The 16,641-nt window shown below is 42.8% G+C and overlaps 2 protein-coding genes across 6 annotated transcripts in view; one reads left to right on the top strand and one right to left on the bottom strand.

Moving 5' to 3' along the window:
* Nucleotides 1-15,821, bottom strand: part of LOC127000268 (kelch domain-containing protein 2-like) — a 57,134-nt gene extending 41,313 nt beyond the window's left edge. For all 5 annotated transcript variants that reach the window (XR_007753853.1, XR_007753854.1, XM_050863722.1 and 2 more), the window contains exons 1-6: nucleotides 15,459-15,821; nucleotides 4,612-4,712; nucleotides 3,918-4,006; nucleotides 3,336-3,486; nucleotides 2,705-2,832; nucleotides 1,795-1,966 (exon numbers count right to left, since the gene is read on the bottom strand). Coding sequence is in view for 3 of the 5 variants with exons in the window: in XM_050863722.1 (XP_050719679.1) it covers nucleotides 1,795-1,966; nucleotides 2,705-2,832; nucleotides 3,336-3,486; nucleotides 3,918-4,006; nucleotides 4,612-4,712; nucleotides 15,459-15,821 (1,004 nt within the window). In the remaining 2 variants the exon portion in view is untranslated. The remainder of the gene's footprint in view (nucleotides 1-1,794; nucleotides 1,967-2,704; nucleotides 2,833-3,335; nucleotides 3,487-3,917; nucleotides 4,007-4,611; nucleotides 4,713-15,458) is intronic.
* Nucleotides 15,822-15,881: 60 nt separating this feature from the next.
* The window catches only part of LOC127000267 (uncharacterized), a 37,312-nt gene continuing 36,552 nt past the window's right edge, over nucleotides 15,882-16,641 (top strand). The window contains exons 1-2 of the mRNA XM_050863720.1: nucleotides 15,882-15,992; nucleotides 16,133-16,311. Of these exons, the coding sequence (XP_050719677.1) occupies nucleotides 16,257-16,311 (55 nt within the window). The 5' untranslated portion in view covers nucleotides 15,882-15,992; nucleotides 16,133-16,256. The remainder of the gene's footprint in view (nucleotides 15,993-16,132; nucleotides 16,312-16,641) is intronic.

Here is a 16,641-nt window from a genome sequence, read left to right as displayed (position 1 = left end):
CACTGACCAAATTTTGTAAGTCACTTTCATTTTCTGCAATGAGCACCGTGTCATCAGCAAACAGTATCGAATTCAGTTGGTTTGAGGCACAAATGTAACGGACTTGTCGGGGGGCGTAGGTGTGTTGATTAAGACTTTTACAGGTTGGAAAATAATTGTAATACATTGATATCCTACTATAACATTCAGTACCCACTTCCTTCCCTCAGCGAACATTTTTACTCCAACTTCCCCAACTTTGCCCTTAATTTCTCTAATAACACCATCCATATAAATATTGAACACCCAAGTAATGTATGAGTAAATGACTGTCTGACGTTTCATGCTGACGGACGCCTGGCAACGTCGCACCTATGTATGGGTATGTTCTGCGTGCTCTTTGGCTATGGTGAGCAATTTTATATGCTTCAGGTATTATAACTTCGTGATTCCAATAGAATTCCGAGAAAAAATAATTATCGAAAATATTGGCGAGTCTGGGTGTTACCGCATTAAGTACTATTGGTGGGGCTCAGTGGGTTAACAGGATCATCACTAGAGCTAAAACACCAAAATCTTAGCCTGTAGAGCACCAGACTAAATTATGTTTGTGTTCACCCAGGACCAGCTGGTTTTGGTATTTTCGGTTTTGTATAGATTAATATTCTATGTACCTAATACTATTAGAAAAAACATAATCTAACTGGTCACAGCATTCAAAATATGGGTCATATTGATGGAAGGACGGCCTGCGAGTTTTGCTGCATGAGTTTTTGAAATGCCCGTGCTGTGAAGCCAAGCAATGATGCCGTGTTGTACTCAAAGTGGATTGTTGTTATACTTCTACTCAATCACCACTGCCACCACAGCACATGAAATACTGTAAATAATATAAGTTGTGGAGATTATGAATGTCAGAGTAGATGACATCTTGAACTTATCATTTGTATTTACTTTGGTATCGAGCCTAGAGGGTTGCAAATGTCTAGTGGCCATGGAGACAATTTGGTAACCTTTATCACGGCATACAAACCCTCTGCTCTTCCTTACTCTCATCACACAACTAATGGCTAATGCAAATTATGTTAGTTAGTTGCTGTGATTGTTGTGGTGGTGATGGTGGTCAGGATAAGGAGGCCCTTTCATCACTTCCACTAGACCTCTTTTTTATTTTCCTTCCTGGTGGAAATAAAAGAAAAGCAGGAGCATGCATATGAAGATTCTCCTCTTCCTCCTACAACTGGACTCAACATTAGCAGGATAGTGTGGGCGGAAATCTGAATGGTGCCTTGCCACACAAGATGGAAGAATTGGTTCCTCATGTTCTTCATAATCTTCCTCCCATGGCTCACATTTCTCACCAGACGAAAGATCTAAGTTGTCGGAGAGATTATCTTCATCTATTAGTATATCCACTGTTTCTGCAGTGGATATAATGCTGCGTATAGAGTGTCGTAACTGACCAGTGACAGACGTGATTAGGCTTTGTCCCACACTGCCTAAAAGTTACATGAGAGTCAGAGGTGAGTTGCCAACTAGTGCATCATGTGCCAAATTTATTAAACTCACCCAAACCACATAATCAATTCGATTTGAAAAATATCTTGTGAGCTATGAGGAAAAGAATGCCGACGTCTGAGAGACGTTCACGGTCCCTTGTGCAAAAGAAAGTGGACGTCTCTCAGACGTCCATGGGGCTGTATGGGTTAATGTGAAGACAAAACTCAGTTGTTCACTGTAACATATCATTAAACATGTGTGCACCCCCCCCCCCCCCCCTCCCCAAAAAAAAGGGTAAACAACAACTTGACTTACTTTCCACTCCAAGTCCAGTCCACAAGGTCTAGGCAGTGTAATTCATTCATTCTTGTTTCCTTAAACCTACCACCAAATATGTACACATTGTCCCCACACACATCTGCAGCGTGAGCTGCTCGAGGAGATGGTTTGGGTCCTTTGGTCTTGGGCCAAACCCATTCATTTTTACCTGAAAATTAATCAAAAAGTGAAAGATTGCAAAGTTGCTTGGGTTATGACAACTGCTTTTTTATCACCTATATATTCATGCAAAAGTTGAATTTCTTAAACTGTTTTTGATGCTCAGGTGATGGAATAAAATTTTACCTGTATACTACTCCTATAGGGGCTTAAATTTATTCCTCAGTTAAGCATACTACAGCCTTGAGAGCACTTGTATACCAGATTAACCTTTACACAAAATTATACAGTGCTTCACTATGCTTAGTTTAAGATCAAACTCTTTTTTTTTTCCTGAAGATTGTGTTGCTGTAGTATTACAGAACACAAAGGCATGCATTTTTTATTGTAATATGGTTATTTTATTATAATATTCACTATGATTAGTTTTATGGCAATCCCATTTTTTTCCTAAAAATCATATCCCTGCAATATAAATAAAAAATAACCAGAGGATTGTAAATCTTCTACAGTGTAGTATAGTTACAGACAATTCTTGTACATTTTGTACAGCTTACATTCCTTCAAACACTTAGAGATAATGATTTCATGAATAACAAGAGTTAGCCAATATACAAATCATAGCAATGTGAAGGAGTTACATTCCAAGCTCCCAGTCCCCCCAAATCCAAGCTGGATGTAAGTTGTTGATTTTTTGCCATGAAAAAACTGCTTACAAATAAGTGAACAAGCATGATGAGGTTTGTCTGTTCTTTCACTGATTTACTATGATACTGACAGGACCTACCTATGTGATAGTATACGAGCTGATCAATCCAGCCACTAGAATATACTTCGTCGCATACAAAGTTGACTCCAGTGTCATGCATTTCTTTCAAGTTTCCTGCAGGACCAAAGCCTCCAAAAACAAAAAACCTGTTTGAGGAAATCATCAGTTTTTCATGATATTAATCATGAACAAAGTTACAAATTGATAAATAACAGAACCTCAAAACTAAACAACAGGGAAAAAATGCAATGATTTATTTCTCAATCATCATTTTTTCTTCAAAACAGTCAACTTCAATATTATAAGATACATAGCCAGTCAGTTTGAACCACCAGCTGGCAGCCAGGTAGAAGTCTAGCATGTGGTTTGAATGTCGAGACAGTGGAGGTTGAATGTCGAAAGAACAAAATGTCAAGTAGTGACAGTTTCCTGTCTTATGTATACACACACTTTATGTATATTTCATTTTGGAGTCATCTAGGGACTTTTGCATCAGACTTGGGTATTTAATATTAGTCTAGGACCAATAATCTCTTCAAGGAGTAGCTAAACTTTAAACATCATGGACTATGGCAAATGTTGATTTTAAAGTGTTTTCATGGAAAAAGTACTTATAAAAATTGGAAATATGGCAGTTTATTTACAGTACCTATTATTGTGGACCCAGCATGCAGCCTTGTCACATGGAAAAGGCGGAGCACCTTTAGGGAAGAGCCGCGTCCACGTCAGCGAAGGTAGGTGGAGCCGCCACAAGAAGTTGAGATTATTTTCTAAATCATCAGTCGCAATGTTAGCCCAACCTGGAAAAGGGACTTTGTAAGTGTCAAGGTCTAGACTCGTGTAAAAAAAATATATATATATATATATATATATATATATATATATATATATATATATATATATATATATATATATATATATATATATATATATATATATATATATATATATATATATATATATATATATATAAGCCTAGTTTATTGGGTCAATTTTCACATGGATACTACTTTTTTAGGGAGTGACAACTACTGCTAATACTTTTCTATGCCATTAAATTTATTTCTAATTCAAAGGCAGCCTTCGAGAGTTAACTTTTTCAGGGATACTTCTTTTCCTTAGGGGTAATTACTACTACTGCTGCTACTCTTTCTGTTGGGGAGGAATCAACTTTTACGAGCGACCAATTGTTACATGACCATCAGACATTGCATGAAAGTGTTCTACTGACCTCCAAACAGATACATGTGCTGGTCGTGGACAGCTGCACAGGAGCCTGAGAGTTGCTGGGGAATGTCACCTCTACTCATCTTTCTGGTCCTTGGGAGACAGAGAAAAAAATGTTGCATGGTGATGAAATTGTACCAATAATTACCATGTTAAACTGGAGATGGTAACTGTACATACAAGTATGTACAAGTCAATTTTTAACAATATATTTTTATGTCAAGTGTAGGGGCTGACTTTTACATGGATGCCACTTTTCTGGAGACTTAATTATATTTCTATATTAAGATATCATAGCCTTAGGAGCCAACTTTTACACAAGACTGACATTTACAAGAGTATATAGCTACAGTATGTATTGGTGCCAGTCATTAAAACTGCTGTTCAAAAAATACAAGGCATTAAAGGTAAAGTTTGGGGCATACGCTATGGCTGCATGTGGCCTCGGTGCTTATCTCAAGCACACTGGCCCTTGAGCCTCCTGTGGAGAGTAAGAACTCATTACCCCAAGACACAGAGCAGGTGTGACATCTGGGTCACCACAGTTTACCTTCACAAGGTTTCCCCAGGTACCCATTTATTGACCAGCCCGAGAGGGAGGATGAACAGCTGGGTAAGCTGCACGCTGACTGCTCTGGGGCAGGATAGAACCCATACTCACAGGTTCATAGTAAGAAGTGCTAATTACTGAATTGTACCATTTATCGAGAAGAGGGTCAAACATCCAGACGTCAATGGCACTGTGGTATGATGATTTACTGGTAGTCATCAAAGTGTAGGGCTGTGCATGTGGCAGTTCCTGGGGAGTGAAATAAGACATAATTAGGACTCTTGAATGTATGGATGGGTCTGGTAATATCAAGCATTATAAACCCAAGCCTCATTATCTTTTTACATAAAGGAGGCTGACCTATGCCAATATAGAATAACAAAAGCCAGCAATGCTATGCTCCTTAACAAAAATAAGGAAGATGCCAAAAGAGCAATCAATGTTGGGTCGAAGGAGAAATTACTGAAGTAGAAGTAAGATTGTTCTGGAGTTTAGCAGTGAAGGGAATGTGAAATTAATTATGATATCGGTTAACTTTTGTTTGGCAGCATAGGGATGAAAATGAATCTTGTCCAGTAGGCTGCAAGAAGGTTGGTTATTTCGTTGAGGTCAGCTTGTAGTTTTTCGACAGGAGGTCATTTTTCACAATTTTGAGAGTAGGAAATGAATCAGAATCCTTTTGACATGTGTTGTTTTGATACACAGAGTAAAAATTGGATAAACCTAAAGTCAGTAGGTTGCCACTTATCTGCATAGCTTCATGTTACTATTTCAGCAGCTAGAGGTTACTCTAGTCTTTCCATTTTATCAAGTCACTTTAGGTGTGGCTGCCTGCATCAAGGAGGTGTGGTGAGTTGGGAAAACCCAGGTAGCAGAGGAAGGAAGAGTTGCAGTGCTCAAAATTGTGCTCCAGGACTGTGGTTTGAGTCACAAGGATGGTTCTGTGCAACCCTGCAAACTTGTCTTTCAAGACTTTCCTCCAAACCTTGACAAGGAGGCTTTCATTAGGATACTGGGTCCTCCCACTGAGGCACTTGTGAAGGAGGTCAGGGTTTGCCAGGTCTTGATAAGCAAACTTGAGGTCAAGCTTCTGTGGTAGCTTGGCAAGGTAGAGCTGCTTCTCGCTGTGTGGTGCAAGCTCCTCCTCCTTGGCTTCCACCTGCTTCACCCAGCACCAGGAAGACTCTCCCCCAGGGCAGAGAGCTGCTTGAGACTCCTACTCACTGTGAAGTATCAGTTAGTGTTTCATCGCTTCAAGGCACTTATCTCAAGATTATTTTCATTATTTCGCTATTGTAGTAAGTAAGAAAGTTGTAAGCGGGGTGCAAAGGAAACGTCTTTAAATTCGCGTGCAGGGGGTCTTTAAATTGGTATTTTAAGAAGTTTTTAATGATCAGATCATTATAATCATGTCAGAGTATTCCTCTAGGCCACCACTTTCTCTTAAGCATGTTTTTAGAAAAACGATAAGTTTCAGCCATAAATTGCCTGAAGGCCCCCCTTGATCCTACCACTGCCTGACGCTTCAAAACCATGTTTTGCTCTAAGTTGCCAGATCTCGCCATTTACCACTGTGACACATTGCCACTACGCACAACAAAATGGGTTGCAATTAAGTATCAAAATTGATTTTATAAAAAATATCTCCTAACAGGGAGGGTGGGAGGACTTCACACCCCTTGACCCCCCACCTACTATGGGGGGCTTCAACCCTATCAAGTTATCAACCCCCTCTACATTTTAGTGAACAAAAAATATTGTGGAAATGAGTAGGTTATGACAAACAGTACTAAGGAATGCAGGGGTGTGGAGTCAGAGTTGGAGTTGGTGGAGTCGGCTACTTTTGGCCAGAGTCGGAGTCGGTAAAAATACCCCAGTCTCCGACTCCTTAACATAATCATTTATCGTGTATTGTAGTTGTGAAGTTTTTTTCTTTTACATTATTTAGGTGTTGTCTATATAGAGTACATGTAATTTGGATGTAAATACATGTAAAAAAGGACCTCAAGAGAGTCTACCGGCACTACAGGTAGCACTTAAAAAAATTAAAAAAAATTAAAAAAAATTGCAATAGAGGGGGAGGGGCATGGGGGCTGGAGTCGGAGTCACAACTTTAAAACTTCCCGGAGTCGGAGTCGGAAAATTTTAACTCCGACTCCACACCCCTGAAGGAATTTTGAAGAGCACATTGAGATCTATCAACAAAAATGTGTCGACCACCTAAGTGAGGTTGGTTCCAGACAGGAGTAATACCTTACTTTCTGCATTTACCTCAAAATATCACATGCCCAAGGTGTTATGTTGGGCTGATTTGATTTCTAAACTCAAACTTATAGAAAATTATTCTTTATAAAAACTTGCAGACAGGGATGGAATGAAGCTTTGCTTTGTTTTCTCTTGGTAGTGTCTTTCCTTTTCATAATAAAATTATTGAAATGCAAGTAGTTATCTGTGTGCCTGCTGCTGCGCCATGACTGATATTACTCGCCTGCCTGGCCTGTCCATTCCTGACAGTGTGACAAGGATACATCATACATGGTAGGAATAGTTGGTTGGGCCAAAAACCTGCTGGATCTGGATAATAATGAGCAGGGCACCTGTGCAGGTGCATAACATGCATATTTTGAGTTGGTTGTTGGGGGGACGGGGAAGCCAAGTGTGCAGGGGAGGGAAGTGAATCAAATGTAATTGTTAGTGTTGCTGTGTTGGGGTGACAAGTGAGTATGTATTTGTTTTCTGAATGAGTCTATTGTACCACAGTTTAAAGTCTGTTAAGGGTGGCTGTTCCAGTCGCATATGGTACGTGGAAAGTATGAGTGCTTGTATGCGTCAGTGTTAGTGTGATATGTTTGGTATTTATGGATGTGTGTGTTATGAGTACGTTGACTGTTTGCATTGTGCTCGAGTGTAGTTGTTTGTAATGAACCTAGCCGCCTTGGTGTTGATTTGCTCTAACCTATCGATGTTTCTGTGTGCGTGTGTATGGATCCCACACCGTGAACAATATTATAGCTTTGGTCTCGCAAATGTGTTATACGCAATGTGTTTTATTTCAGGTGTAAAATTCTGTAGATTCATTCTCAGGAACCCCAGCGTTCTGCTGGCTGTGGCACTGATATAGCCCATGTGAGTGCTGAGTTTCAAGTTAGTAGAGAGGTGGACACCGAGGTATTTGTGTGTGTGTACAGAATCAGGATCAGTATTGTGGAGAGTGTATGTGTGATAGATGGGGTTGTGTGCTCTGGTGAATCTTAAAAGTTTGCATTTGTCAGGGAGGAAGTGCATGCCAGGTGCGCTTCTACCGCTGGAGGACGTCCAGGTCTTTTTGTAGTAGCATGCAGTCGTCATTGGTCTTTACTGCTCTAAATAGTAGACTATCATCGGCAAAGAGTCTATTGGAGAAGTTAGGTGTTGAGAGTGGAAGATCGTTAATGTACAAGAGGAAAAGAAAAGGGTCTAGAACGGTGCCTTGTGGGATACCTTAAGAAACAGGGACAGTGTCAGATGAAGAGCTGTCAAGAAGAATATGTTGAGTCCTGTTAGTAAAAAATGCAGTGATCCAGTGAAGAATAGGTCTTGAAATACCTAGTATTTCAATTATAATGTCGGTCTATTGTGCGGGACTTTGTCAAAGGCTTTGGCAAAATCTAGAACAATAGTGTCAACTTGTTTGATGTCACATCGGTCAAGTAGCCTCGTAATGTCATGAAAAGTAGTAATGAGTTGCGATTCACATCAGCGCTCAGGTCAAAAGCCGTGTTGTGAGTCAGTAAGGATGTTGTTTGTGGCAAGGTGGTTCATTATGTGTTTATGTATTACCTATGTGTTTGAAAATTTTACATGGAATGGATGTTAGTGAGATGGGGCAATAATTGGCTGGGTCACCTGTCTTGAACAAAGGATTGATGTTTGCCAAAAGCCAATCAGAAGGTGATGAGGTGGATGATAAGGATTGGGTGAAGGCCTGGAAAATGGGGGCAAGGATGGGGGCAAAGGATTTAAGAATGAAGACAGGAAATGTTGTCGGGGCCAGGTGATACCTTGTATTTATTCTAAGTAGATATTTGCTGAATTAAGTAGTAGTACTTCCGGTAACAGTACAACAGCTGAACAGAAGGCAGGAAATGAGATGTCAAAGTTAACTAACTGCACACCTGACATTAAACACATATATAGCGTATGACACGCTTGTGAGACCAACACTAGAATACTGCTCCACGGTGTGGGATCCTTACACACACAGAAACATTGATAGGTTAAAACAAATCAAGGTAAATCTTAGGAATAGCAGCTCCACCCCCTCCACCACTTCAGCTCCCCTACCCCCCAACACAAGCCTGGGGACCTGTGGGCCACCGGAGTTTTTTGGGGGGGAAGGCAAAATCACTGAAAAATGGGCTTCCAAAATTTCCCTGGAAAAATCCCGAAATTAAGGAAAATTCCCAAGTCTCGAAAGTAAGGAAAGTCCCTAGCTTTATAACCTAACAACTAACAGGGGTCTGCGCCACCTCTGGACCCCCCCCCCAAATGTATGATGCACCGGAATTTTTTTTTTTTTTTTTGGTGGGGGAGCACATTTAAACTACTCTAACCGAACTTTACATAACCTAACCTCTCGACCTCCTGCTAACCAGGGGGGCTGTGCCCCCTGGTGGTAGGAGTAGGTAGGAAGACACCTACCGAACGGGCATGAGCTACTCCCAGTGAGGATATATGAGAAGCGAGGAGGGTGCTGAAGCCCTCCAAAGACCCTTCCCATGTCCTTACTAACCGTTTCCCTTGTGTCTCATCAACACCAGAGAGTAGTTCAGCATGCTCTCTAAAGACAGATCCTCTCTCTTTCTATACCACACTACATTCATACAACATACACACTTTTTCCCAAAACTCAAAATGGCGCACAATAACATTGCCTCAGAGTCCCTGCCTGGGGGGGGGGGGACCCTAAATTCCCCCAGGGAGGACTCCCCTTCTGGCTGCCAACTTGAGAGGTGTCCTGATAACTCCTCAAACCTCCTCCTTGTCAATTTCTGCAACTTTTGCGGTCTTAGTTCTAATTTCCATTCTGTGGAACACCATCTCTCCTCCTCTAAACCTCAATTTCTCTTCCTCACCAAAACACAGGTTTCTGAGGCTACTGACAGCAATCTCTACTCTGTTCCCTCCTACTATCTCTATCCTAAATTTCAATCCAAAGATGGATGTTGCGTCTACATGCGCAACGACATCACTTGCTCTCGTGCCCACGACCTTGACTCTTCTGAATTTTCTGCCATCTGGCAAAGACTTCATTGTCATTCTATTACTAAATACATCTGTGCTGTTTATTTCTCACCTAACTCTACTAACTATGTAAAATTCTTTGACTATTTGAACTCTAAAGTGGAGCACATCTTGACTCACTCTCCCTTCGCTGAAATCTCTATCTTGGGAGATTTCAATGTTCACCATCAGCATTGGCTTTCATCCTCTGTCACTGACCAGCCTGGTGAACAAGCCTACAACTTTGCTCTCCTCAACGACCTAGAGCAGTTGGTTCAGCACCCTACACGTATTCCCGACCGTCTTGGAGACAGGCCCAGCATTCTAGACCTCTTCCTTACCTCTAATCCTTCTGCTTACTCTGTCAAACTGTTCTCTCCGTTGGGCTCCTCCAATCACAACCTTGTTTCTGTATCCTGTCCTATCGCTCCTGTTCATCCTCTGGACCTACTGAGGAGGCGATGCTTCTGGCATTTTGCCTCAGCTCGGTGGGACGACCTGAGGATGTACTTTTCCGATTTCCCGTGGAATGATTACTGTTTCCTGGAGAGAGACCCCTCTGTGTGTGCTCAGCGCATCACAGAGGTGATTGTCTCTGGAATGGAGGCATACATTTCACGTTCTTTCTCTACTCCTCATGCTAAAAAGCCTTGGTTTAATCATGCTTGTTCTCGTGCTATTAAAGATAGACAGGCAGCTAACAAAAGGTTCCAGAGCCTTCGCGCTCCTACTAACCATGAACTTTAAATTTCAGCCCAGAATCGTGCCAAATCTATTTTCCGACTTAAGAAAAACCTCTTTCATCAATAGAAAATGTCAACACCTTGCTTTTTCTAATTCTACCTGTGACTTCTGGCACCTAGCCAAAAATATCTCCACCAATTTCACTTTTTCCTCTTTTCCTTCTCTCCTTAACCCTGACGGTAGCACTGCCGTCTCATCTATCTCTAAGGCTGAACTCTTCACTCAAGCTTTCTGTAAGAACTCCACCTTGGACGATTCTGGGCATATTCCTCCTACTCATACCCCCTCTGACTCCATTATGCCTGTTATTAAGATTCTTCATAATGATGTTTTCTATGCCCTCTCTGGCCTCAACTCTCAGAAGGCTTATGGACCTGATGGAATGCCTCCTATTGTCCTTAACCCGGTAGCAGACGTATCGGCCAAATTGCTTTAATTACCCCAGGCGATGGGCCAAATTTCATTCTGCCATGCATAAACATATATGATATATATATATATATTGGATGGTTGATGATGTGTGATAGATGATTCTTTTATTTGCTTAGAGAGGGACCTTAACCCAACCTAACGAACCTAACAACCACTAACCTAACCTAACTCTAGCCTAACCTAACCTAACATGTTAAAACTGTGCTTCCGTGCTGACACCCTGCCTGGTCAAACTCTTTCGTCTCTGCCTATCAACATCTACCTTTCCTTCCTGCTGGAAGTATGCCTTTGTAAAGCCTTTGCCTAAGAAGGGTGACCGTTCCAATCCCTCAAACTACTGCCCTATAGCTTTACTTTCCTATCTATCTAAAGCTTTTGAATCAATCCTTAACCGGAAGATTCAAAAGCACTTTTCCACTTCTAACCTTCTATCTGAACGCCAGTATGGGTTCTGCAAGGGGCGTTCTACTGGCGATCTTCTTGCTCTCTTAACTGACTCTTGGTCATCCTCTCTTAGCTGTTTCAGTGAAACTTTCTCAGTTGCGCTAAACATATAGAAAGCCTTCGATAGAGTCTGGCACAAGTCTTTGCTTTCTAAACTGCGCTCTTTTGGATTCTATCCCCCTCTCTGTTCCTTTATCTCCAGTTTCCTTTCCGGCCGTTCTATCTTTGCGGTGGTAGACGGTCACTGTTCTTCCCCTAAACCTATCAACAGTGGTGTTCTACAGGGTCTGACCTATCACCCACTCTCTTCCTGTTATTCATCAATGATCTTTCCATAACAAACTGTCCTGTCCACTCATACGCCGACGACTCCACTCTGCATTATGCAACTTCTTTCAATAGAAGGCCATCTCAACAGGAAGTACACGACTCCAGACTGGATGCTGCAGAACGCTTAACCTCAGACCTTGCTATCATTTCCGATTGGGGCAGAAGGAACCTTGTGTCCTTCAATGCCTCAAAAACTCAATTTCTCCACCTATCAACTAAACACAATCTTCCAAACACCTATCCCCTATTCTTCGACAACACTCAGCTGTCACCTTCTTCAACACTAAATATCCTCTGTCTATCCTTAACTCAAAATCTCAACTGGAAACTTTATATCTCCTCTCTCGCTAAATCAGCTTCCTCGAGGTTGGGCGTTCTTTATCGTCTCCGCCAGTTCTTCTCCCCCGCACAGTTGCTATGCATATACAGGGGCCTTGTCCGCCCTCGTATGGAGTATGCATCTCACGTGTGGGGGGCTCCACTCACACAGCTCTTCTGGACTGAGTGGAGTCTAAGGCTCTTTGTCTCATCAACTCTCCTCCTCCTACTGATAGTCTTCTACCTCTCAAATTCCGTCGCAATGTTGCCTCTCTTTCTATCTTCAATCACTATTTTCACGCTGACTGCTCTTCTGAACTTGCTAACTGCATGCCTCCCCCCCTCCCGCAGCCCCGCTGCACACGACTTTCTACTCATGCTCATCCCTATACTGTCCAAACCCCTTATGCAAGAGGAGGGTATCAGGACACCTCTCTTCCCGAAATCGACCTATCTTTCGGCCACCTCTTTTGATTCTTTTTTTAGGAGCAGTGAGTAGCAGGCTTTTTTTTTTTTATTATTGTTTCCTTTTTTGTGTGCCCTTGAGCTGTCTCCTTTGTTGTAAAAAAAAAAATCATAACACGGATCAAACAACAGATAAACATGGAACCTCTTTACATGCACAGACAAGCACATACGTAGACTTACACTTATGTACAAGATCACAAACACTCACATTGACATTGATCCACACACATACTTACACAACACACACAGTCAACATACTCGTAACACACATCCATAAATAAGAACATAAGACCTTAGGAAGCCAAGTGGCCTACACTCTACTATAGTCCATTTGCTTCCAGTTGACCCCAGAAGCTCCGCCCGCTATCCTCCTACTGACTCCACCTAAATATGTGAGATTGGCTGGCTAGGGAAGTGGGAGGTTCAGTGCACTACGTCGAAGTTCGTTTGGTGACGAGGGTGGGGGTATGTAGATATACAACAGCACGGAGGTCAAGGCCGCAGGCTCTCCCTCGAACCTCGGGATTAGCGAGTAAAGAAAATGGCGCTGTTACTGTCACACCTTCCTCACTTTCCCCGTATAAAGTCATCATTATTATGATAATTATTTTTGTTGTTATTATCAATATTATTATTAAGTATCTGTCAAAATCCGACCTTCTTTTAGGACTATTGAGTGGCTGTACCGTCGCACCCTTTACCTCTCTCGCTAATTCCATTCTCCGGGGCTTGGCTGGGTGCTGACATCTGTCCTGCTCTCCTGACCTAACCCATCACACGCGGACACACACATGCACACACACACACACACACACACACACACACACACACGCACTTGTTATTCATTGCCTGGAAAGTTATTTCGGTAAATCTTAAGAAATACCACTCCACCCCCTCCACCACCCCAGCCCTCCCTACCCCCCAAGACAAGCCTGGGGACCTGTGGGGAACCGGGGTATTGGGGGAGGGAGCCCATATCACTGAAAAATGGCCTTCCAAAATTTCCCGAGAAAAATCCCTAAATCAGGAAAAATTTCCTAGTCTCGAAAGTAAGGAAAGTCCCTAACGCATACTCTTGCAGTCTATTCCAATATGACCTAGCATTCAATCTGTAGACGAGTGTCAGGCATGTCATCAGATGGTGAGCATACTGCCCCCCCCCCTCCCCTCCCCCACCGCCGCCCTCCCAATCCGTTCCGCGGCGCGTACGTTTTGACAGGCCACTCCGCATGTCAAATATATTTAAACTACTCCAACCGAACTTTACGACCTGCTAGCGGGAGGGCTTCACCCCCCTCGACCCCCCATTCTAACCAGGAGGGGCGAAGCCCCCCCTGGACCTCCCCCACCGTTGCCCTCCCAATCCGTCCCGCGGCGCGTAAGTTTTGACGGGCCACACCACATGTCAAATATATTTAAACTACTCCAACCGAACTTTACGACCTGCGGGCACTGACTTAGGAACTAGTTTGTAGGGTGCACTGAAAGGCAGGTATGAGGCTCAGTCTGTGTATAGAGGCGGTTGTTAAACAATAACAATGGACTTAGAAAATCCAAGCCACCTAACTCTATAATTAAAGAGGCTTGCCCCCCTGGCCCCTCCCCAAGGTAAAACGTATACGAAAATGCATTATAATAATAATTCTTTCACGTGCTAAATTACTACGAATATTGGTTTGGAGTGGTTATTCTTAAGTTTTGCCCCCATCACCATCAACCAATCACTAACAAGAGAGCGGCTATGCCCTTCCTACATCGCCTGTGGGGAGGGGCTTCGGTAAATGTCCAGAGAGTTGCCCATCTCACTGCGGTACTTCTCACTCTAACCATGGGTTAGATCTCATAATTCTATGCATTTTGAACCCCATATATATGCCTCGCATATTGATAGAATCGCTGCTAGCGATTTTTGAAAAGTTATTGTTTTGGTAATTATTGAAATTCACTCCGCACCTCCAAAATACGATATTACGCCTCCATATTGTACTAAAGGGACGAAATACATGTCCCTTAACCATAATATGAAGGCGGAAAAACTTAAAAGTAATGAAAAAGTGGTAAAGGTAGTGAAAGGCATATTATACATACGCGTGCTGTGTTTACATGGCGACGCCATTGCGATGTGAGCAGCGTTGCCAACGATCCGGTTAGCAGTGGTACGCTAGGTTAGCGATGGTACGCTTAGTTAGCCATTAGCCCACACATGTGAGACCAGGTCCACCACGCGTGGTTATTTTTTTTTTAGAACACGCACCTTTACCCAAAGGCTTTTGTGAAGGTTTGGGCCGGGTATAGTATTAGGGAAAGGTGCATGTTCTAAAAATAAATAAATAACCACGCGTGGTGGACCTGGTCTCACATGCGTGGGCTAATGGCTAACTAAGCGTACCATCGCTAACCGGATCGTTGGCAACACTGCTCACTTCCCAATATGGCCACCATCAAAACACATCGTGCGTATGTATAATATGCCTTTTCACTACCTTTACCACTTTTTGTTTACTTTTAAGTTTTTCTGCCTTCATATTATGGTTAAGGGACATGTATTTCGTCCCTTAAGTACAATATGGAGGCGTAATATCATATCCCAGTCCCCCCCGTGACACCCCAAGGCGGCCACAAAAAACTCACTAACTTTTCAAAAATCGCTAGCAGCGATTCAATCAATTTGCGAGGCACATATATGGGGTTCAAAATGCATAGAATTATGAGATCTAACCCATGGTTAGGGTGAGAAGTACCGCAATGAGATGGGCAACTCTCTGGACATTTACCGGGGCTTCTAGGTTCAACTCGAGGTGGATAGACTATACAACCAATCATATCACACTAACACTCCTAACAGCCAACACAAATATGCGTGTTATGCACCTGAAAGGTGCCTTGCGCATTATTAATCCAGATCCAGATCCAAGGGGTAGGAGAAATAGGACTGAGGAGGAAAGGAAGAAACAAGACTAATGGAGACGGGCCGCTGGTGGCAGGCTCCCCACCCACCATGTAGCCGCCCCACACGAACAGCCGCTTGTCGTAGGCCACCATGACGTGCCCGGCGCGGCGGTGCACGTACTGGTACTCCGCGGGGGCCTGGCGCGGGCCTGGTCCGGGGGCCTCCATCATGGAGCGACACAGTTTTTGGCCTGACCCCAAACTTGATCTTGATATCACAAGTTGCTTGGAAATTTTCTCAGGCCTTTGTAACGGTAGCTGCTGTGAAAAGAGACGAACATGCAGAACAGACAGTAGTTCCTTAAAACATTCCAGAAAAAGAAGAGGAAGAAGAAGATAATGTCCTACATACATGAGTAGATGCAAGTCTAGCACATTTGGTGAATAATTGACGCTTTCTACGGTATCCATACACAGGGCCGCTTTATATTGATTCCAGATATCGTTGATCCAATCAGCTGGTTCAATTAATAACGTTATTTCTGTTGAACTAAACTCTGCATTTGCGACGCATTTCAAGTTTACCACCGCATTCCCCGCAGTCTCAATTAATGGCCCCCTGGCCAATTTTGGTTGCGAGGGGTGAGTATGGGAAAACACTAGAATAATACCCCTATCTGTGTAAACCTATATGTGTAAACCTGTCTGTGTAAACCAAGAAGTATATATAAGTTTCCTTGGTATAAACCTAGCTATATGTGTAAATCTATGTAAACCCCGAGGTAAACAAACCCACGTGGCGGGGCGGCCAAACGTCAAGTGTCACCACAGCGGAGAGGCGCCTCGATAATCACCTCTCGGTGCACGTCACATGGCAGTCATCGTCGTCGCCACACACTGCTGACAATGGAGGTGGACGAGCGCCTTCTGTGGCTCATCAGTGCGCTCAAAGCCGCCAATGGTAAGTGTGTGTGGAGTATTATTGGTTGTAATATAGTCATGGTGGCCAGACATTCTTAAGACTCCGTTCATACCCTAATAGTTGTATTAGGTTGTAATAGGTGTAATAGTCATGGTTGTCAGACATCCTTAGGACTCTGCGTGTACCGTAATAGTGGTAATAGGGAATAATATTGACGAGAGGGTAGCCACCTCCTGCGAAGTTTATACTTACAAAACGGGGGTTAAGATTCGTTTTAGGTCCGTGCCAGTATCTCATTACCTACCTTATGAAACATCAGTATCTCTTCATATATTTTTTCTAAAAACCTTCAACAGTTATGGAAACGCT

The sequence above is a fragment of the Eriocheir sinensis genome, chromosome 18, assembly GCF_024679095.1.
Source record: "Eriocheir sinensis breed Jianghai 21 chromosome 18, ASM2467909v1, whole genome shotgun sequence".
Lineage (NCBI taxonomy): Eukaryota > Metazoa > Arthropoda > Malacostraca > Decapoda > Varunidae > Eriocheir > Eriocheir sinensis.
This window is presented reverse-complemented; position numbering and strand designations above follow the sequence as displayed.